Source organism: Mauremys mutica, chromosome 2 (genome assembly GCF_020497125.1).
Source record: "Mauremys mutica isolate MM-2020 ecotype Southern chromosome 2, ASM2049712v1, whole genome shotgun sequence".
Taxonomy (NCBI): domain Eukaryota; kingdom Metazoa; phylum Chordata; order Testudines; family Geoemydidae; genus Mauremys; species Mauremys mutica.
The window spans coordinates 71,696,072-71,718,275 of record NC_059073.1 but is presented as its reverse complement, the minus strand read 5'-3'; the positions used below and the strand labels follow the sequence as shown (position 1 = coordinate 71,718,275).

The window sequence follows — 22,204 nt, the reverse complement described above, 5'->3', positions numbered from 1 at the left end:
GGAAACTGCCTTGCAGGACAGTTATATCAATGAGCATGTTGACATTGGCTCGAATAGGGCAGTCATAAAACTGGGTAGAACCAGATTGAAGAGCCAGGTTTATGGCGGGGCCCCACTGGGGGGGGGGGGGGTGCATAAACGCTCCAAGCCCTGAGGAACCAGATGGAATGGAGTGGGATCTCGGCAGGAGAAACATTGCGCGTTTCGGAGCAGCATGAGAAACGCTTCCACTCGGCCAGATACTTTAATCGAATGGACGAATTTTCTACCACCCCGGAGAATCCCGTAGAACCGAGGCCGAACAATGTAACTCGGATCGGTTTAGCCACGCAGGAGTCCTGCTGTGAGGTGCAGGGATTACAAGACCGGGTGGTGAAGGTTGTCGTGATTCCGCGTCATGGGGTCTGTGCCAAGAGGGTTGCTACCGAGAGGTGTAGCAACATGGTGTGCCAGTGCTGCCCAGGTTACACTGGAGCGAACCCGATCAGGGGCGCTCTGTCCCTGTGGAGTTTGAGCAGGACCTTGTGAACCAGCGGGGACAGTGGACAGCGTACGGCAGATGGCTGATCCATGGCCTCAGGAAAAACCTCCAAGACCGAGCCTGGGGAGAGGCCTTGGAACGAGGAGAATTTCTCTCCCTCTTTCCGATCTTGCGAAAGCGAGGAGGGCTATGCGGGGGAAGACCCACTTCTGGAAAACGGAATAGATAAAGACGGGAGGAAACCACCACTTGTGAGACAGGAAGGATCTGCTGAGACGATCCGCCAGCTGAATCGCCTGGTACACAAGGCAGACTGCTCTCAGCTCTCGGACATTGATGTGTAAGGCCAGCTCTTGCGCTGACCGAAGGCCGTGAGTGCGAAACTACACCAGGTGCGCACCCAGCCGAGAGATGGGCTGTCTGTCACGAGGGACCCCGAGGGGTGAGTGAAACAGCATCCCCGGATACACCGGGGAGGACGCCGACTCCCGGTCGAGGGAGCCTAGGCTGCTCGGTGGAAACGAGACGGCCACGAGTATGCCATCTCTGCCCGGGTGGCACCCCCAGGTGAGCCACGATTGAAGTGAACAGAGGCAAAGCCTGGTATGTTTAGTTGCAAACGTGTAGACAGCCATGTGACTCAGGAAACCGAGGCAAGAGCGAGCCCAAGTTGGCGGGAAGGTCCGTAGACCTTGTACAATTGTTACCCTCGCCTGAAACCAAGGCTGAGGAAAGCAGGCTCTGGCGAGTCTGAAGTCCAGGACGGCCCCAATGAATTCCCTTCCCTATATGGGAATCAGAGTGGATTTTACTATTGATCATCAGGCCTAGACACAGGAAAAGGTTCGTGTCGATGCCCACATGACTGGTACTTTGGGCCCGGGGGTTCTTCGAATGAGCCACTCGTCTAGACACGGAGAACGTGTATCAGACGGTGGCGAAGAAAGGCGGCGATTACAGCCATGCACCTTGAATATCCCTGGGCTGTATAGAGGCCAACCGGGAGGGCTGTATACTGGGAATAACGATGGTAGGCCCCAAACCGAGGGTACCTTCTGTGTGGAAGAGAAATGGCAACGTGAAAAACACGCGCCCTTCATATCGAGGGCGGCGTACCAGTCTCCGGGATCCCAGGATGGGATCACAGTCGCCCTGGGTACCATGCGGAACTCATCTGCATCGTGACTTGTTGAGTTCCTGCAGGCCTAGGATAGGTCTGAGACCTCCCTTCGCTTAGGGGAATAGGTTTCGCCCTTAGGTACCTCCTGTATAGCTCCGATGAGGAAGAGCGTCCGCACCTTTTGCCAGAGGAATCGCTCGTGAGAGGGGTCCTTAGGAGGGGCGAGGATGGGTAGGCTTTTGCCCCATTGGTGGTCAGAAGGACCCTAATTCTGGCTCCTTTGGGGTGCGGATTGATGGCCACGACCGTGTAAGCCACGCCCGCTGGCCATGTCCTGACCTTGTCAAGGCACAGGGTAAGAGCGGAGGTTGGGGACGGAAGCGTCGGCGCTGAATTACCGGCGTGTGCATGCCGAGAGAGAGAGCAAAGTGACCCTGCTGCCCTTTAGGTTCTGCAGCCTAGGGCCAGTGTTGTCAGAGAACAGGCCTGTGCCACTGAAGGGCAAGATCTGTATAGCGTACCGCAGCTGCGAGGGAAGGCTCGATAACTGGAGTCCTGAAACGCGCCGCGTGGCAACACCCGAGGCCAGAGTCATGGCAGCGGAGTCAGCTGCGTCCAACGAGGCCTGGAGGGAAGCTCTCTCCAGCTCCGTCCTTTGCTGCAGGAGGGCATCGAACTCTTGACGGGAGTTCCGAAGAACCGACTCTGTAAATTTGCCCACCGCCACCCACAGTAGCGGATAAGCAGGGCTTGCTGGTTCGCTACACGAAGTTGCAGGGCCCCCTCCGGGTACATCTTATGGCCCAGTAAGACCACACGCCCAGCCTCTTTGGATTTAGGGGCTGGTCGCATTTCGATTAGAGGAGGGCCGGAGGGGTATGTTCCTGCCCCCGCCTCATCTGGGGAGGAGGAAGAAGAAAGGCCCGGGACAAGTGGGTCCTGTGTGGGCTCGAGCTCCTGGACGACCTCCTGATCCGGTGGGATCTGGGAGCCCGGTGCCGAACCGGGGGTTGCTCTGTACCGGTCGGACGGGGACGACTAATTGTCACCTCTGGCACCCAGAGCTCGGAGAGAACGGAGCGAGATGGGATCATTGGTACGCCTCTGGCGTGGTAGTACACCCACGGCGTCCAGAATGACCACTGATAGGTCTCCTCGAAGACTCTGGAGGGCACATCGGAAAACAGAGTGCTACGCATATGAAGTGTCCGCACGGGACGACACTGATGCGTGGCTGGATGGCCCTGGAGGAGCTGAAAGCTCTTGGTAGAGTCTCCGTCTGTAACTGACGTCGCTCGATGCGGCACTGGGGATCGGTACCGGTAGACAGACCAGTACCGAGAATGGGACCTGCCACCGAAGCTGTGCCGGGCGGTCGACCGAGGGCGGTGCCTGAGGCTTGATTGGAGCTGAGTGTCCCGGATCGGCGAACGGGATGCTGACCGGTGCTGCAAGTACTACTGGTACCAACAGGGAGAACGGCGCCGAGACCTAGATCGGTGACGGGACCGAGAACATCTGCGGAACCGCGACCCTGAACGGCCGCTGTGCGGTGCCGAGGTAGGGTGGTCTGATCAAGGCAGGCTTGCCCATCGACTATGTAACCCCCACCGGCGGTGCCGGGGGGTTGAGGCAGCGTAGATGCTGTCGTTGCAATCAGCCCCCTCGCCGTGGACACTGTCTCCGGCGTGGAGGGAATAGTGAGCTCGACCATAGCTGGCACCCCGGATGCAGCTTCATAGTGTGCTCGACCACGGTCCATACCGGGGAGTGTTCCAGCACCGGACTCGACGGCTTTTGCCTGGCCGGAGTTAATGGTGCGGGCATTGTCGGTGCCGCGGCAGACATCGGTGCCGGGCGGTCTGACTGAACATCGCGCTCGACTGCGGAGCAGGCGGCTCGGACACAGCTTCCGGGCGAGCTCGACCACGGTGCGTACCGGGGAGCTTTCCGGCACCTGACTCAACGGCTCTTGCTTGGCCGGAGTTAACGGTGCGGATATTGTCGGTGCCGCGGCCGACATCGGTTCCGGGCGATCCGACGGAGCATAGCGCTCGGCTGCGGAACAGGCGGCTCGGACGCAGCTTCAGAGCGAGCTCGACCACGGTCCGTACCGGGGAGCTTTCCAGCACCGGACTCGACGGCTCTTGCCTGGCCGGAGTGAAAGGTGCGGATATTGTCGGTGCCGCGGCAGACATCGGTGCCGGGCGATCCAACTGAGCATAGCACTCGGCTGCGGAGCAGGCGGCTCGGACGCAGCTTCAGAGCGAGCTCGACCACGGTCCATACCGGGGAGCTTTCCAGCACCGGACTCGACGGCTCTTGCCTGGCCGGAGTGAAAGGTGCAGATATTGTCGGTGCCGCGGCAGACATCGGTGCCGGGCGATCCGACTGAGCATAGCGCTCGGCTGCGGAGCAGGCGGCTCGGACGCAGCTTCCGGGCAAGCTCGACCACGGTGCGTACCGGGGAGCTTTCCAGCACCGGACTCGACGGCTCTTGCCTGGCCGGAGTAACTCTTCATCCTCCAGGAGAGAGGTCCATGCCGAGGGTACGTTGGAGTCAGCGACAATGGTGCCAGGAGGCCTTGGCGGCACCGGCAGTCCGGTGCCGAGGGAGCGCGCCGTGAAAACTAACTAGCGCTCGGCGCTGAGAGCGGAGGAGCAAGAGCTGCCTCCCTCAGGAGCTGTTTAAAACGAAAGCCCCGCTCCCCTTTTTTCACTGATTAAGGGCCTCACAAATGCGGCACTTATCTGTGAGGTAAGATCCCTCGAGGCACTTAGGAGAAGATCTCTTGTCGGCAGCGGCTTGTGGCCGGCCGAGCATTAGAAAACCCTGTGGACCGGGCATCGGACCCGGCCCCGGGTGAGGGGAAGGGGATAAACCCCAACCCCTGTAAAATAAATACACTATACTATTCTACAAACAAACAAACAGAGTTAACTACAACTATAAACAGAACGAGAGAAAACTACGAGTAGCTAGGGAAGTGGAGGTCAGCTGAGCTGTGCTCCACTGTTCCAACGGCCGTCACGGGCGGAAAGAAGGAACTGAGGAGCAGACGGGCCGGCTGGGGTATATATCCTGCGCTATAGCGGCGCCACTCCAGGGGGCGCCCAGCCAGCCCGCCGGAGTTGCTAGGGTAAAAATCTTCCGAAGAGCCGTGCACGCGCGGCGCGCACACCTAACTGGAATGCATAGGAGCAATCACTCGAAGAAGAAGATGTGGATTTCTTTCTTTCTGAGATGACCATGCATTTGGACAGAAGAGAATCCAAATGGAAGCATCATATACTGATAATGGTGCTCTGCTATGACAAATCGAAGGAATTTTCTGTGGCCTGGCAAAACTGCCACATGAAAGTAGACATGGTGAAGGTCCAGAGCAACAAACCAATCATTCTGAGACAACATGGGGAGGATAGTAAATAGAGTGATCATTTTGAACCTCCTGCATCTGATATTTTTGTTGACACCGTGAAGGTTGAGAATGGGTCTTAACCCTCCCCTGGATTTGAGCACGAGAAACTATCAGAAATAGCACCTATGACTCCAGTGTTCTGGTAGAACTCCTCCCCCGCTCCCAAAGCCAGTAGACCGCAAACCTGCTTGAGGAGCAATACCTTGTGAGAAGGGTCCCTGAAGAGGGGCGGGAAGGGATGGTGGGGAACTGGATTGCATAGCCTGATCTGAGAGTGCTTAGGACCCAGCTTGCATGATCAAGCCCCAAGCATTGTAGAAATGGGTCAGCCTGTCCCCAGATGGAGGGAATGGGGAGAACGGAGCAATGACAAACACTGCTCTGAACCAAGGAGTCAAAATTGGTACTTGGGGGACATGTGTGGACTGACCAAAGCCCAGACCTGACTTTCCCCTCCTATGGAATCTTTGCCCTTTTCTAGGATAGTTCCACTGTCTTGGGGGGGGGGGGGGGAAGGAAAAGCTGCCCAAATGTGCACTGTGAACAATACTGCTGCTGCTACTGTTGATCACCATAGTGGTACCACTGCACTACTGATATATACACCCCCAAGGACTGGAAGGTAGTCCTAGAGCCCTTGAAAGAGTTCAGAGTCTCATCCATCTTGTCTGAAAACAGTGCTTGGTCATTGAAGGGCAAATTCTCTATGGCCTGTTGCACATGGGGAACAATGCCTGAATTCTGCAGCCAGGAAATCCTTCTCATGGTCATCACTGAGGCCATCACTCAGGCCAAAAGTATCTGCAATGTCCAGCATGGACTGCAACAAAGTCTTAGCCACCAAGCAGCCTTTGGTGACAAATGACTGAAATTCCTCAGTCACAGCTTTGTGCAGCTGGTCTGCAAACTTAGACTTAGCCACTCAATTCACTAAGTTGTACTGGGACAACAATGTCTGCTGGTTAGCAATCCGCAAGGAAGAGGAGGTGTAAATATTCTTGCCCATCAGGTCCACTCATTCAGAGTCCTTATCGTTGGGAGGGGTCTTAAAGCTGCCCTGTTATCCACCAGTTACAATCCTGGAATCTGGGGACAGATGTGAGTAAAAACTTCCACACCCCTGCACTGGAATGAAGTAGCGCTTCTCCATGTGCTTTGCTGCAGGTGGTGCCAAAGCTGGTGTGCTCCAGAGGACCTCAGCAGGTCTGCATCATTAATAGAGAGGGCTACTCTCCCAGGGAAAGATGGCTGCAGGATATCCACTAACCTGTTCTCCTGCAGAAACTCCACTTGAATTCCAGGGATGCAACCAAGTGCTGCGAAAGGTGCTGGTATGCCTGAAATTCTCCTGTACTGAGGGAGAGGAAGAGCCAGGCACTGTGGAATTGTCCAAGGATGAAGATGAAGCAGCTAACTGTGCCAGAGCTGGATCCTGCTCCAGGACTGATGAACCTAGATGGGACAATTCTGGAGGCTCTTTCAGGGGAAAGATCACCAGTACCTGGGCCTGTGGCAGATCAACAGTCACCACCACAGACCTGCTTGGTGATCTCACCTTCAACTGAGATGAGGAGTGGGACCTCCACCACTGAGGATTGTCCTACAGAATCCATAGAAGTAATTAGTACATATAAAGTATTGATGGCCTGTAGGCACCAGGCCATGGGCCACTGTCCCAACAGTGAGATGAGCGCCAATCCTGGTACCCATAACACTCCATGAACAGCCCCCTCTGAGGGTCAGGCAATGGAAAATGAGAGGAAGAAGATCCCAACCCAGATGCTGAAGAGTTCCAGGCTACAGGGAATAACAGTGGAGCCAGCCCTGAGGGTGCAAGCAACCAGTTCAACTGGTGTATAGCCCAAAATAAAAAGAGGGAGCTTGGCTGACAGTGGAAACAGTATTGGCAGCACGAAGCATGTCTCCATTGTTTCTGGTGCCAGAAGCGGCGTTGACCCCAAAGTTGGCAATTGTACTGAGATAACCGATGGTGCCAAAGTGGAGGGTGGTGAGTGCCACCACGGTAACATCGGCAGCACCAGTTGCAGTGGTGCCAAAGATGGTCCTGGTGCCAGGGAGGTCCATTGTGCTGAGCCCAGCAACAGCCCCACTTCCACTGACTGTGAAAGGGAAACAGCAGGGTATGGTGCAGACAGTCCCACACGGTCAACAGCCCGTCCAGCCAATGGAGCTATAAAGGATGCAGCCCTGGCAAAGTTCTGGACCAAGGGCAAGATTGGGACAGAAAGTTAGAGGTCTGTTGCTGGCTGCTATGCTGCTGACACAGAAACACCCAGTGCCAGCATTGCCCTTGTTGGTCTTGGACTCAATGGATGCCCCAGGGCTGGAACCAGAGTCAACAATATGGTGTCTTTGACCTCCTTTCACAGGAGCACTTGGGGAGTGGTTGACAGGACCTGCTCTGTCCCATGCACCAGCATTCTATCCATGCTGATCCATGCTCCTTCTGGAGGAGCGAGATAAGTCCCCATGTGACCTGAAGTGGCTTCAGTCAGTCCTATGCAACCTTTTCCTCAGGGCATTCGACAGGGAATGACTATCTCTTCAAACAAGCCAGATCCAGGACACAAAGTGCTAGCTCTCTCAGAACTCAAGGGTGACCTCCAATTTGACATGGGCCTCAGTGCCAAAGCAGGCCGCATTGTCTGTTCAAGCAAGTGCTGCTTCAGATGAAGATCCCTCACCACCCAAGTCCATTTGGTGAACAATCTGCAAATTGAACACCACTCCTTGATGTGGGCTTCACCTAGGCACAACAAGCACCATTTTTGGCAGGGGAGGATCATTATTGGCAATCGCTTCCCCACATGACAGGATGTTTAAACCCTGGTGAGGTCATCACCAGGGAAATATTTAAACTACAGCTAACTAATACTAACACTGCCCTATGGGTAATAATTAATGATATACAACTAGAAAAGTCACTAAAAATAAAGGGATTGTGAGGTGAAAACCACACAGAACTCTGACTCCAGCCATGGGCAGTAAGAAGGAACTGAGAGGGGTCAAGGCAGTGCCACCTCATATAGCCAGAGAAGGGGAGCCACGAGGAGCAAGCACCGCTTCACTACAGGTACCGCTAGACAAAATGCTCTGGCTCCGGTGTTCTGGACACACACACCCCTAAGCAGAATACATGGCTGCATCTACTGGAAAATAACTCTCTGTTGCACCAGTTTACCTCAACCTACAAAAGAACTTTGGTGCATGTATAAAGCAGTAACTGAGCAACTCCAATTATTATAAATGGGAATTGTTCTGTTAACATTTTATATGTCAGACTGAGAAAATATCCTATAAAATCATTTTTTGTGCTTGCACAGCACCTGACTTCAGAACATAAGTATACCGGCTATCAAATTAATCACCCTGCAGTCACAAAAAGAAGTCCAGAAATTATATCAATAGTTATCAGAGAATATGGAAATATTTTAACACTTACTTTTTACATTTAATATTTTTTAAACTTTTACACTGTGGTAGTGCCTAGAGGCCAACCAGGTTGGGGTTCCATCGTGCAAGGTCCTGCATAGCATAGTATAATAAATAACAGCAAAAGGAAGTTTCAACACATTTTGGGTAGGTCTACACTGGCAAGTTTCTGCACAAATTATACCACTTTATTAAAACGCTGTTGTGGATCCACACTGTACTCCTTGTGATGGTGGAGCACATCCACATTAGCAGTTCTTGCAACATCAAAGAGCAGTGCATTGTGGTAGCTATCCCACTGTGCAACTGGCTGCAGGGTGCTTTGGGAAGGGTTTGCAATGCCTCATGGGGCAGGCACAGTGTCACATGATGCAGGTTTCCCAATCCCATTGTTCCATGGGCATCCTACTACATTGCCAGCTGCTTTTCAACTGAAGAGGGTGGGGGACAGAATGTGGGACAGGGAGAGTGTGTGTGTGTGTATGGCAGGTGGGGAGACAGACACAGTGTGTTTCAGGGGACAGAGTGCGTCAGCATGCTGTCTTGTAAATTCAGACAGCTGCAGAAAGCAACCAGTCTCCACATTCAACAGCACAAGCATTCCGCAGTAATGGTTTGCTTTCTGTCCCAGAGCAGATCAGCACAGCACATGAGGGCTGTCAGAAACAGAGCTTTGAAAGGGAAGGGGCACATGCCTTCAGGGCAGCCAGCCAAGTTCACAACAATGAGCAGAGCATCCACTTGAGGGATTATGGGACACTTTGGAAGGCCAATGATTGCTTTCTGTGCTGTAATTTGTGTACACTGCCAATACAGCACTGGAGCCTTTGCATTGTAAGGCTTATGACTCTTGTCAAGTTGAGTTTTTTGGAACGCTGCAACAAAGTGGCTTGGCAATGTGTACACCTCGGGAGTTACACCGCAGAAAGCTGATTTACTGTGCAGTAACTTGCCAGTGTAGACAATTTCACACGAAAGGACTGATTGAGAGACATTTGGATCTGGTCCTAAGAAAACACCACCAACTGAATAATTTTCACACCCCACTGAGTAAATGAGCCTCTAAGTTCCAGTGGATTGACAACTGAATAACACTGGTAAGATCAAAGAGTTAAGGATGGTTTTACCCCCTTATATATGTATATGTATATGTATAAGATACACCCATAGCTATAGATTGCCCAGGAAATAAAAGCACTTCATGTACACTGACTTAATGGATTAATATAGACTTCACTTCCCACTATTTCCTTTGAATTGTTAACTACTCCTCCGCTCTTTTATCTGATACTCTGTCAGGCACAGAAAAAGCAGCATAAGTGTTACAGCATAAAGTGTACAAAGCAAGCTATTTCCTCAATGGGGTGTTGAAATTACTCAATTTTGATGGTGCTTAAAATTCCTATTGCCATTTAAGAATAGCCTGGGAACTGGGTGCAGGCTACAAAGCAGCTTTTCTCTGCCTTAAAATCACTTCTAATTTTCTGTGAACAACTGTTTTATAGTAGCAAGGAATGCGAAACAAACTGCAATTAAATGTTCTATTTATAATCCCTATTCACAGAATGTCTTTCCTCAAAATAGCTCAAGTGCTTTCCACTGAAAAATTATGAATAGAAACAAAAATAACAGTCCACATGAGTCATGTGGCTGAGAAGCAGAGACTTCACTATTCACAGCCCTTTCAATACTAGAATTAGAATGAACCATTATGGGTCTAGGAAATGAGTCCCAGTGCCTGGATGCCCATAGTCTGTGCTGCAGTTATAACTTAAGTCACATACTTGTTATCCTTTTGGAGCCTGAGATAGATGTAGCTATGTAAATAGTTTGTTCTCTCTGCTCTGCACTTTTACACTTGTAGGGAGTCTTCCTCTCTGCAGGAGTAGCTACCATTTTGTGAGGCACAATAAATATTGCATATTACAAAGGAGGCAGAATGCTATCCTATGGAGACATTTGTTCTTTTGTCTCTTTCAGTCTAAAATATGTCACGCTGAAGCATATTCTTGCTGTTTATGGCGAAAACAACCTTAAAAAACAAACCAACTGGATCAATGGTCACCATTAGGTCCCCTGGGCCCTTCTCCCTCCCTCCCCCCGCTCCTCTTTAAATCATGAGACCCAGGGGATAAGGTGATATTATGGTTCCTTTATAATTATGCTGCTTCTCCCTTTACAGAGAAAGTGAATTAAGAAAGCTCAGTGATTTGAAGGCATTACATAAAATGAGCTGCAGTGAGTAGTGTGACCCCTGTACTAGGTTCCAGCAAAGGTTCTCCACCTTTCCACTGTGTGGACTACTTTGTAGGAGACAAAGCATCTCTCCTCCTTCCCAATCTTCAACTGCACTGCTTGGTCCTTAACAGTTTTAAATTCTACAGACCTGCAGGGAGGTCTCCGCAGACTATAGACAAATGCTTGAGGAAGGAACATGTTAGAACTAATTCAGGTAGCGAAGTTGGAGGTAAGATATAAGCCATACGTTTAAAAGGTGATCAAATGAAATAGGTAAACCTAAGTGATAACCATACCTTTCTTTCATGTAATGGAGCTAAAGATAAACCAAGAAATTGATTTCAAATTATTCCCCAGAAATTCTATCAAGCTCTCTGGTTTGTCAGGTATGGCAAGAGCCTGGAAATCCAGTGACACTATGGATAGTGCCTTATACTTGGTGCCTTTTTCTCCTGACAAATTCAAAAGTGCTTTACAGAGGGAGAGGGAGAATAAGATCAGTTTATTCCCCCCTCCCCTATAAAACAGAATATAGCAGCCACTCTGTGAAAGGAAAATACACAAGCTTTGGAAGTTTTAGGTCTAGAAACAAGGATAGGTTCTCTAACTGAAAGCACCTGGGAATTTAAGTGAGCTAGAAAATTACTACTAATACACTGGAATTTGACCAGGTACAGGACTTGACACCTGCTTCTAGTGAAGAGTGCTGAGAGAGCTTTCAATGAGCCTCGGTGGGGAGATTTTGGCATGTATTTAAGCCTCATATTAATCCTGCAAATACTGAGTTTAATGCTTATTACCATGAACAGTCCCAGTTACAATGCTGGCCACACTATGTAAAGACATATACTATTAAGCATAGTATTTATTACCATGAGTAGGCCCACTCAGAGAGCTAGTCCACAATGCTAGTGTTTTCTGGATTGCACCTTACATTCTGAAGCACATACCAAACTCCCTCTAGATTGCACTGAGAAACTACATTGGATAGCCAAAATTCTCCTGGCAACTGGAGCAGCTTTGTTAAGGTTGCTGGATTTACACTGATGTAAAACCAGTGCACGAGAAGAATTATGAAATAAAAGGGTACAGGTAATTTCTATCCCTTTTAGGTAAGGTAAACCAAATATGTGTAGAATATTAAATATCAACAATTTGACGTAGTTTCAAGCTCTTCCTTATATAAACTTGACTAAGTTATCTGTTTGCTACCTTGCAGTCTTACTGTTAGGAATCAAGATGAAGAGAGAGCAAGGAGGACATCCCATGAACTCAGAGCAGAGAGTATTCCAAACTGTGAGGAGAGGTATCTTTTCTTTCTTTGAGCTTTTATATATAACAGCTAAATCTGCAAGGCAAATGGTTTGAAATGCACAAATTACTCCCCTGCTGCCATCCATGCACCACTTGTTTAAATTCAATTCTCAGCCATCTCTAGCTGAATGTTACTAACATTCCCACTCGAACCTCTCTTTAATTCATGGCCTGATCCAAAGCCCATACTTTAAAAAAATTCTGTATTGGGATAGCTTACACTGTATGGTGGTACAATAGCAATAACGTAGTAAAGGCAGAATCTCCCATTCTCCTACAAGTCTAATTTTTTCCTCCCTCATTGCCATAACTTTTGTGAAAAACTTAACCAATCCAACTGGTAGTGCCCACCTTTAAATAAGGAGTAATAAACAAGGGAGAACATAGATCCTATCACTAGTCAGGTAACTAATTAACTTTTTCTATCCTTTCCTGGGTGCTCAGATGCTATAACGGGGACCTATACAAACCAAGATAGGAGTATAGCTTTTGTGGTAACAGCTATAAATGTATTAATGTCTTGGCCTTCACTGTACGCATATTTATACCGTAATGGCAACACTGAGAAACCAAACAGATAAACAAACAGATAAACCAAAAAGACAACTGTGCATTTGAAGCCTAGAAAACATCTTCAGGGGTTGCATAAAGGTTTTTTCTTGTACATTAACTTCAGGCATTTCTTTAAAATAAAGCTAGTGTAAGTCATCGGAACATTTGATCACATTTTATCTGCCACAATCCTCCAATCCTTAAGTTTACTATTGCTTCACAGCAGGGTGATAGTATTGAGTATCAGTTAACTGTCCAACCTACAATGCATTAGACTCACGTAAAGCTCACTTTTTTTTTTTTCTTTCTGTGAGAGCAAATGTCTTGTCTAGTGACTGAATTTTGAGTAACTAGCATCAATATCTCCTTTTCTATTCTCTCATTCAAGTCCCACTCCTACTCTTGAAGAAGTAAATGCCTGGGCTCAGTCATTTGACAAGTTAATGGTCACTCCAGCGGGCAGAAATGCTTTCCGGGAGTTCCTCCGAACAGAATTCAGTGAAGAGAACATGCTTTTCTGGATGGCCTGTGAGGAGTTCAAGCAGGAATCCAACAAGAGTGTCATAGAAGAAAAAGCAAGGTTAATCTATGAAGATTATATTTCTATCCTTTCTCCAAAAGAGGTGTGTGTCCCTTCACAGCTCATTCTTTAATCCTGCATTGCACAGTGGTGGTTGTAATATGAATAAAGACAGACAGCTAAACCAAGGGATACAGGTCTTATGACGTTCACTGCTAATAATTAGGCTTGGCAGAATTTGATTGTTTGTTTATAACTGAGATAATATCTATTTTAAGCTTCATTTTTATTTACATTTTCGCACTTCTGCAATATTATAGGTTTTAAGCATTTTTCAATTTTTATCCATTTACATTTTCACAGTTGCAGAAAATTATGTCGGGGCAGACAATTATTTAATGACAGCAGACCCTGGGGTTCAAAAAGCTAATGCTTTATAACTATTAAAACACACAATGTCAACATGCATATCGAAATATACAAAGGACATTTCCTTAAATTCAACTCTAAGTTCTCAAGCAGCATTTTTCTTACTTTGCCTATCTGTAAATTTTGATCAGACGGAAATTTTGGTTTGTGTAAAACAGTGAAATTGATGCTTACCTACATTTACTGATAAAAATCTAATCCTTCCAAGCCTACTACTAATGGAGACTTAAAAAGTGAAGGCATCAGGGTGCCATGGTTGAAACTATCCTCCATCTTCCCAGGTAACAGACAAAGCAGCAGATGTGGTACCATAAAACACTGATGTTAGACACCTGTAATTCCTAGGCATAACAGGGCAAAGAGCATTGTCCTCGCTTAAATAACCAAACAAGCTAGGTTTTTTTCTTAGGAGTAAAAAAGAAATGGGAGATCTTAAAACCTTTAACTGTAATTTGCTATGAAATATAAAGGAATTGCTCAAATATAATCTGTTTTGAGAACTCCTGCTATACAGCAAAAGTTAACCATAAATAAAAGTTTATCTTAGCTTTGTATATCTGCTAATTTTATCTACCAGTCTGATATTGGCAAATATTTTATACACTGAACATTACACTACAACAAGGTTGAGTTTGTTTAGTTGGTTTCTTGTTTTGAAGGACTATAAACTCAAATATCAGCCAAAAGCTTATTAGCCACAGTGGTGGAAAAAGCACTACTTGTGTACAGATACAAGCACTACTGAAATCTAGTAGCTGTTAACACAATATCTTTGAGACTGCCACCTCACTGAAATTTAAATTTTCATAATATCGCTCTCATATTACCATGATATAACTATTTGCAATTCATGTCTAATTCTGCCTGCTTTTTAGTAAAAAGATTTGCTTAAACAACATTTCTACAGGTTGCAGCTTCTTTCTGGTTAATTCAGTTGCTATGAATTCAGCCTCAGACACCACTTATTGTCAAGGAAACGAAAGCTAGTCACACAAAAATAAAAATTCACTGCACTATTAAGCAGAAAGAGCAAAAATTCCAGCTGTACTGTCAGAATTTAGCACAAATAGGATTCCAGACAGTATTGTTTAAAGTAAGGCTGTCTTTGAGAGGATTCCACTACTTGAGGAGATAATTGCATCCAAAGTTGGAAGTGATAATTCTATGTATATCTGAGACCCTTTACACTTTGTTTGAGGGATGAAGATTGAAGGGGGGAGGGAGAAAAAACTTTAAGTGGGTAGAGCTGGAAAAGTGTGTGCGCTATTACCCATGTCAACGAATGCTTTTTTAATACACAGGTCAGCCTGGACTCCAGAGTAAGGGAGGTTATCAACCGAAATATGCTGGAACCATCACAACATACTTTTGATGATGCACAGCTTCAGATTTACACCTTAATGCACAGAGACTCCTACCCACGGTTTATGAACTCTGCTATTTATAAGGACTTGCTTCAGTCCTTATCTGAGAAATCCATCAAAGCATAATATTTTTTATTAATGTATTTATTAAAAAAAAGAAATGAAACTCTGGGCTACATCAACCAACAGGGAATTTAAAGTTAATAGGATATTTACCTGAAAATAACTCAGGCATATTTTAATATGGACTGTCAATGTTTTAACCTGCAGAGGGCTCTGACACCACAAGCTAACTGCAGTCTCTGATCAACTTAAGTGACACTTTGCAAAGGAGAATGTAGAGATAGTTAGATGTTAAAAAAGTCATATTTTTACAATAGCAGAATGTACTTGGACATGAACTTATAGGAGAAGTTAAAATTACCACTCTAGAAAGAAAGAGCTCTCCAATTTATTTTTTTAAACTGTTAGTTATGACTGCTCTCACCCTTCCCCCCACCATTGTGCAGCCACAGTAAAAATACTTGCGCTGTTGATACTTGGGCTACACTAGACTGAAGCCTCACATTTTATAATAGTACAACCTGGTCACTACTTATGAAGTGGAGCTGGTACTTGTCTTGGAGTGGCTACCTGATACATATAAGCAATGTGCTCATGGCAATGAAAAATAACAACCTCAAGTTTATGGAAGCTAGTGGTTTGGAATAATACTGCCTATAAAATTCTCTTACTGAAAAGTGTTATTTTACTATCAGAGTCTGCTGAAAACATTTGTAAGTTCATACTGTTAATGTTTATAAAAGCTGAAGAATTTAGGAGAGGGAAGAGTCTGGGCATTTATAATCATAAATAAAGCACAAGAATTATCATGTGTTGTTCTCTTCACTGCAAAGGCAGATGCAAATAATGGTAATTAATATTTCAGTATTTAGTCCCTAGAGCTCTGCAGTAGCAGCCATTTGATGTGTTCACAGATGCTGAAAATCCTAAATTACAGGCCAGATTGTTTTGGGGTTGCTTACTTCAGGGGTGATATTCATACACTTCATACAAAAGCAAGTTAAAACAAGCTTCCAGGGATATGGCATTAATTCAGTCTCAGAAGATCTCAAAGCAAAGCAGTATTCTTCCACAAGCTTCCGACTTGTATTTCTGGTATCCCTAATATATTGCACTTGTATGTGCAGATTAGTGCTTTTTGCCAAGCCTCATACCTATTACTATATGGCATGTCAACACACCCCAGAATTAGTTATCATAGCTAAATCTAGGAAGAAGTTAAACAAATTGCCTTTAAGTACCAATTTATAGATCCATTTTTACAGAGTTGCTTAATCTATAGTAATTAAGCCAAATACACTGTAGTTTAACGTAATTCCACTACATACATTTTAGTTTACTGTAGAATTCCCTTCAGTGGTAGTTTCTTTTGTATTGATTTGAATGAATGCAGTGAGATGTGAAGCAGAAGGGAGGTGGAGAGGAGAAGGGTAGAGAGTGAAAAATCATCTCTTTAAAAGGGATTCATATAGGCAGTTTTGCATTGCTTTTTCTAGGAAGCTATTGCAATCTTTCTCCAGCCTATCAGCAGTTCTCCCACCTGGGCACTATGATACTAAACACCTTCTCACTGGAGGAAAATTCAGGCATGTGCTAATTTCCTTGCTTGTTCAATGCACCATGCAGGAGATATGTTTTGCTCTTTCAGTGTTAATCCAGTTAAAAAAAAATAATGAGCTTTGTCACTAAACAATATCAAGGGAGAAGACCTGATACAAGGTAAGTTGTAAGCAACAGCTGTGGCCAAATAGTTTCCATCATCTATTTCTATAAAAAACACAACAACATTTAACGTCAGTTTGAAAAAAATGATTTAAACAACATTTAACAAGTTACACTGCAAAACAGTGCTGCTAGCTGCCTTGCGGGGTTGGATGACTCAGTTAAAAAGAAAAAAGAGCTCTTCTAGGTCACTGGTTAAAATCTGGTCCGAGTCAGTAGTGACTGTTAGTTGTTACTAGAATACATTTGGCGGCTGGTTATGTCAAATTAGAGATCTCAGTCCTGTTCACTGATATATCCACAGCATAAGACAATATTCAAATTAATAGTTTCAGTTTACACCGCATATTAACTGGCATGCTGGCTAGTAGTCTCAGCACTAGCCAAAGATCAAAATAGGCATGTTGGTGAGGTAGCAGTGGGAGAACTTGGACTATCACTGAATATGCTGTACTTATGTATTAATTTGGTTGTGTCAGGCCTTTCAGAAGCACCGAGATGACAAAAGAAGTTAAACTAGGTCACTTTCAGCTTGCTAGAGAGATCAGATATGTCCATCAGAAAAGTTCAAAGCTGTGTCATTTCATGAAACTGACAATTTAGTTTTGTTTAATGCTTCCCCCATCTTTTTAAAGATGCCTCATTAAGAGCTAGGAGACAAACAGAGCAAATGTGCATCATATGAAATGCAATGGGATCTAGCCTATTATACTCAATGAAAGAGACTTACTGAAATTAAAGAGATACTGTCCAGAATTTTTTTTTAATTTATCAGACTATTAAAAGTGAAAGTATTTTAAAAATCTAATTTGCTCATTTCTACTGCTTGTTTTTACTTTCAGCATTTCACTTCAGTTGGACAATTAAGCTAGACTGGTCGGTTTCTTGGGAAATTAAAAGTTAAAGGAAACTTTCCATTCGTTTCCTGTGTGGTTAAAACATACCCTCCTGTCACACAATTTCAGGATATTGGACCCAAGCCTCTTCACAGCATCTCTTAAGTATTAAATTTTAGCATTTCTTCATTTTAACTGAATTTTATATGTGATTAAATAAGATTAATTAAATCACACATAAAAGAGCTTTCCCTGTATTTTGTTTCACTATTCGTAACTATGCATAAACTCATCTCAGGTGAAATATACTAACCTTTTCCAAGGGCCAAGTTTTGGTCCCACTGAATTAGGACATACTAATTAGACTGTTATAGTCGGCAATAATTGTTACAGAAATATGAAATATTTGATCATATCTACACAAGTTATACAGAACAAATGAAGTCAAAACCATTATCACAGGATCAATATATCCTGGCCTGAAAATAAACATTGCTGGTTTGCACTGGCATTTATCTAGCAGCAGGACATCATTAAGCTGCACTAACCTTCTATTCCACTGGTACTAGCTTTTAAATGTTTGTACTTTATATACCAATAACTCCCACAGAACATTCATACTGTTAAAGAGTGTTCTTTTCACAAACCTGCTAAGCAATATTAAAATTGCATGGACCCCCTCAGCCAACACATCAATTGATGCTATCCACATTGTGCTTTAGACTGAACTTTAAATTCCAAATTCATTAGTACAATATAATGAAGTACAATATACCAAACGTCTGTAGGTTACACATTTTAAAATCACACAAAAATTTGTTCCAGTAGCATGGTGTTCCAGTATCTAGGTGTCCTTTCTAATATGAGAGGGCACTTTGAGACACAAAGAATGACCATTAAAGCCTTCTTAATATGAAATTTAAAAACTAATAATGCACCCTGAGAAATTGTGTTTAACTTCTTCATCTAAAGACACAGCCAAGTTTTAAACTATTAGTGAGCATCAGTCTCAAACTTGTTAAAGAGAACACTTTTTATACTAAACACACTACAATAACTTTATGGGGACAGGATGACTCAATTTAATTCAGCAACCTATCTCGGTCAGGAGGGACTAAGGCCCTTAACTTGTCCCATTTTGGCCAATGGGAGTTTTGCCCAAGTAGCTCTAGGATCTAGTACCAGAAACTGTTACTATCTCCTGGCTGGGGCTTTAGATGAAGAATATCTCATTCCAGTTCTCAGAAGAGTCTGAACTGTGATACAGGCTTTAGTGATTTGTGCATTTCCTGTGCAAAGTCTCACAAAACTGAGCAGGCATGGAAAGTGAATTATTATCGTATCTTATCATCCAGGGAAGCTATCCTTTCATGTAAGGGCAGAGATAGGTTGAGGGTAGACATAGTGTGAGGAACTTCGTACACACCACGCTGTGCCTGTTCTGTAACTAAATGAGATTTCCACTGCTGTCAAAGTCCAGCTGGTACCGAAGTCACAAGGACTATATTTGCTTAATACAATTTGTTAGACTTGTCCTTTCAGAAGTGCCCAAAAACAAAGGACAGACACACGGACACTAAACATCTATAATTAAAGTCATTTTTTTGTTGTCTAAGGCAACTTAAAAAATTTCAAGATATTTTCAGATACATAATTAAAACAATCGTGCTAAGTTTTAATTGTAGATTATTCTGTTCACTTTTCAAGTCAGTTTAATTTTAAAAATATCTTTCTGAATTAGAGCAGAAATATCAAACAAGCAGAATCCAAATTCTTTCCATAAAATTATGCAATAACCTTTGAAATATTTGAATAATTTCCTCCTTTTTAAAAAGCAGATGTGTCTATAACAAGCAAAATTCTTATCCACATTTATTTTCCCTTCCAAAAGAATAGACTATTTTTCTCTTTCAATAGGAAAGTTTGATTTGTAATGCAAAATTAAAGTATTTAGCACACTCTTTTTTGGGTCTCACAGCTTAAGTGTTTTCAGAATTTAACGCTGCCTCATTTGAAACCATGTCTCTACCATTACAGAGCAAATCAGCAAAAGAAAAATTCTGTCTGCCCATTCCAGTTAAGGAGTTTATTCTCCAGAAACTAAATGGATTTACATACTACAGCTACCCACAAATTCCTCACGCATTGATTGGACAGACCTTCCTCACCCCCAGAGCTTAGATAAATATAAATATAAATATAGAGGTTGCCAAAAATGTAAGCATCTTATGTCCTCTAACCATGCTGGCTCTTTGCTAAATAGCATTTGCAAAGTGTTTTAAAAGGTGCCCTGTTAAAAAACAGATTCTAATAAAACAAATCTTTCTATCATCCTGGATGGTGAAAGACCATAATTTTAATGATTTATTCTGGTCTCTGGTTTGATCACTGGCATCAATGATTCTACATATCAAAATAAAGTTAATTAGCAGTTCATGGGAAACTAATGCCATTTATATGAATTGATGTAAAGTAATATTACTTCCCCAAGTAATCTTTATCTTTTTATCAACTGGTTTACTGACCGTCATTTAAACAGCCTGCCACAAAATGTCTTTGCTCATTTACAAAGTCTAAAATAAACTCTGGTATCAAACACATAAGCAAAACAAACCAATGAGATCAAATTTAAACAAACTATTTAAGTCATTTCTCCAGAAATAAAATCTAGTGGTAGTAATATACAGGCTTTAGGGCAATACAATAAATTGGACTGATCAATGCTGGTTACATAAGCAAACTTATCCAAGCATTGTAAAGAGAGGTCAACAGATCCATTAACAAAGTTCCAAATTTCATGATCAGAATTTAAGCATTAATTCATAAATGGTATGTACAAACCAGACAGAGCCAACAAGTTGCAATTTAGATACCACAGCAGATTTGGTATAATTAAAATGAAGTTAGTTGTCCTTCCTCCCCAAAAATTAGTAGGAATATGCCAATAAGAAACCAATACAAATTTCATTCATACATTTTTAACATGGTTGAGAGGTAAAATATGTCTGGTGGGTATGTTTCAGACTGTAAAAAAATATACAGTACATTGTTCACATAGTTAAGAAAAACAATTCAGTTACCAAAAGTTTATTGATAAAAGTTTAATGTCAACTTACTTATAAAAATGAAAAAATATTTTAAACATACACCATACAATTGAGCATCCGGGCCCTACTGACTATTAACTATAGGAAAGCATTTAAGGAAGTTGTGTCAAAAACCAAAGGTTAACTCCAGGGATGTATGCTGCTTTAAAAAAAAAAAAAAAAGTTTCTTGTTTGCAGGAACCTACATGCCTGGCCTAGTTCTTAAAACTAATTACAAAATCCTCTTTCATATTGGTCCAGGTGTCTTGACAGTTGTTTCTTCTAACAGAACTGTCAAAAGAAAAGAAATATTTTATGAGGTATCTGCATACAGCTTATTTCTAGTTCTTTGCAAGAAGGAAGAGAAGAAGGCACTGCTCTAAGATGTGGTAATTACTAGTCACAGCATTTGCTTACATTCAAGAATCTTCACAGGGTTTGAAAATCTTTTTTCTGTTCACTTGCCCATGGTGAGTGCAGAGAAAAGTGTATTTGGTCCTGAAGCCATTTGTATTGGTATGAAAGAATTTCTAGACGTGACAGGTTATTAAATACCTTGAAGTGTGGGTTTGACCTAACATTAAATAAAAGGGCAAAAATATAGGTTAGCTTTATAAAACTTCAGAAAGGTTCACAAAACAAAGGAAGCTTTCCCCTGGCATTTTCCCAATTTTCTTCTGCTGACATTTTTAGCATGGAAACAATATACGCTTCTGGGGTGCTACAACAGCCTAATAGGGTGAAGAAACTGTAAGAATTAGGGGAAAAACAGAAATCTGATATTCACAATTCACTGTACAATGGCCCAATTAAGTAAAGAAAGATTTTTTTTCCCCTAATTATAGTATTGTCTTCATTATACTAGGCCATTGTAGCTCACCAGAAGTTTTTGAAATAATCTTCCAAAATACAAGAATTTGTGTAAGTCAATTCCAGAGCTCTCTCACCAACCCTTCCCCCACTACCCACCAGCAATCTGGCAGCAACAGGTCTTCTTGCCCTCTCCACTGAAATGGAGAAAAAGCTGAAAGGTGATCAGGTCTCTTCACAGGAGTGCAATTAAAGGGAGCTCCTGGTTTGTCTCTCCTCTTCCTCCTTCAGCGGCTCCACCTGCTGCTAGGAAGTTTAGCAAAACTCCCCCACTCGTGGGCACCAGCTCCTCCTCTGTTCCCATTTCATATCCATCAGCTTAGCTAAGGTACTTTTATGGCCCCAATTACTGTAGTATCTGACTGCCTCCCAATCTTTAATGAATTTATCTTCACAACACCCCTTGCGAGGTAGGGAAGTGCTGTTATCCCCATTTTGCAGAAGGGGAACTGAGGCACAGACAGTCTGTGAGAGAGGGAAATATTGAACCTTGGTCTCCAGAGTCCCAAAATAATGCCCTACGCTCTGGAGCAAGCCCTCACATGGCCCGAAAAGGAGGAGGGGAAAGTGTATGGGCATGGGGCTCCCACACGCCATTTAGAGGATACTAAGCAGAGGAAGAGGAGCTGTGCTCCCCCACACTCTACACTCCTACAGATCAACTTCAGTTTTGCAATTTTGTAGTCAGTGTGGATCCCACTCTAAGTGTGCACGTGTCTCATGTACGTAAGATTAGA

At 44.1% G+C, this 22,204-nt stretch overlaps 2 protein-coding genes across 5 annotated transcripts in view; one reads left to right on the top strand and one right to left on the bottom strand.

Moving 5' to 3' along the window:
- Positions 1 to 15,745, top strand: part of RGS20 (regulator of G protein signaling 20) — a 50,816-nt gene extending 35,071 nt beyond the window's left edge. Inside the window, exons 3-5 of the mRNA XM_045004647.1 lie at positions 11,931 to 12,017; positions 12,966 to 13,200; positions 14,828 to 15,745. Of these exons, the coding sequence (XP_044860582.1) occupies positions 11,931 to 12,017; positions 12,966 to 13,200; positions 14,828 to 15,016 (511 nt within the window). The 3' untranslated portion in view covers positions 15,017 to 15,745. The remainder of the gene's footprint in view (positions 1 to 11,930; positions 12,018 to 12,965; positions 13,201 to 14,827) is intronic.
- A 2,256-nt stretch (positions 15,746 to 18,001) lies between these two features.
- Positions 18,002 to 22,204, bottom strand: part of TCEA1 (transcription elongation factor A1) — a 61,287-nt gene continuing 57,084 nt past the window's right edge. For 3 of the 4 annotated variants that reach the window (XM_045004645.1, XM_045004644.1, XM_045004646.1), the window contains one exon: positions 18,002 to 20,888. In XM_045004645.1, the coding sequence (XP_044860580.1) occupies positions 20,880 to 20,888 (9 nt within the window). In that variant the 3' untranslated portion in view covers positions 18,002 to 20,879. The remainder of the gene's footprint in view (positions 20,889 to 22,204) is intronic. The other variant, XM_045004643.1, reaches the window with a different exon arrangement.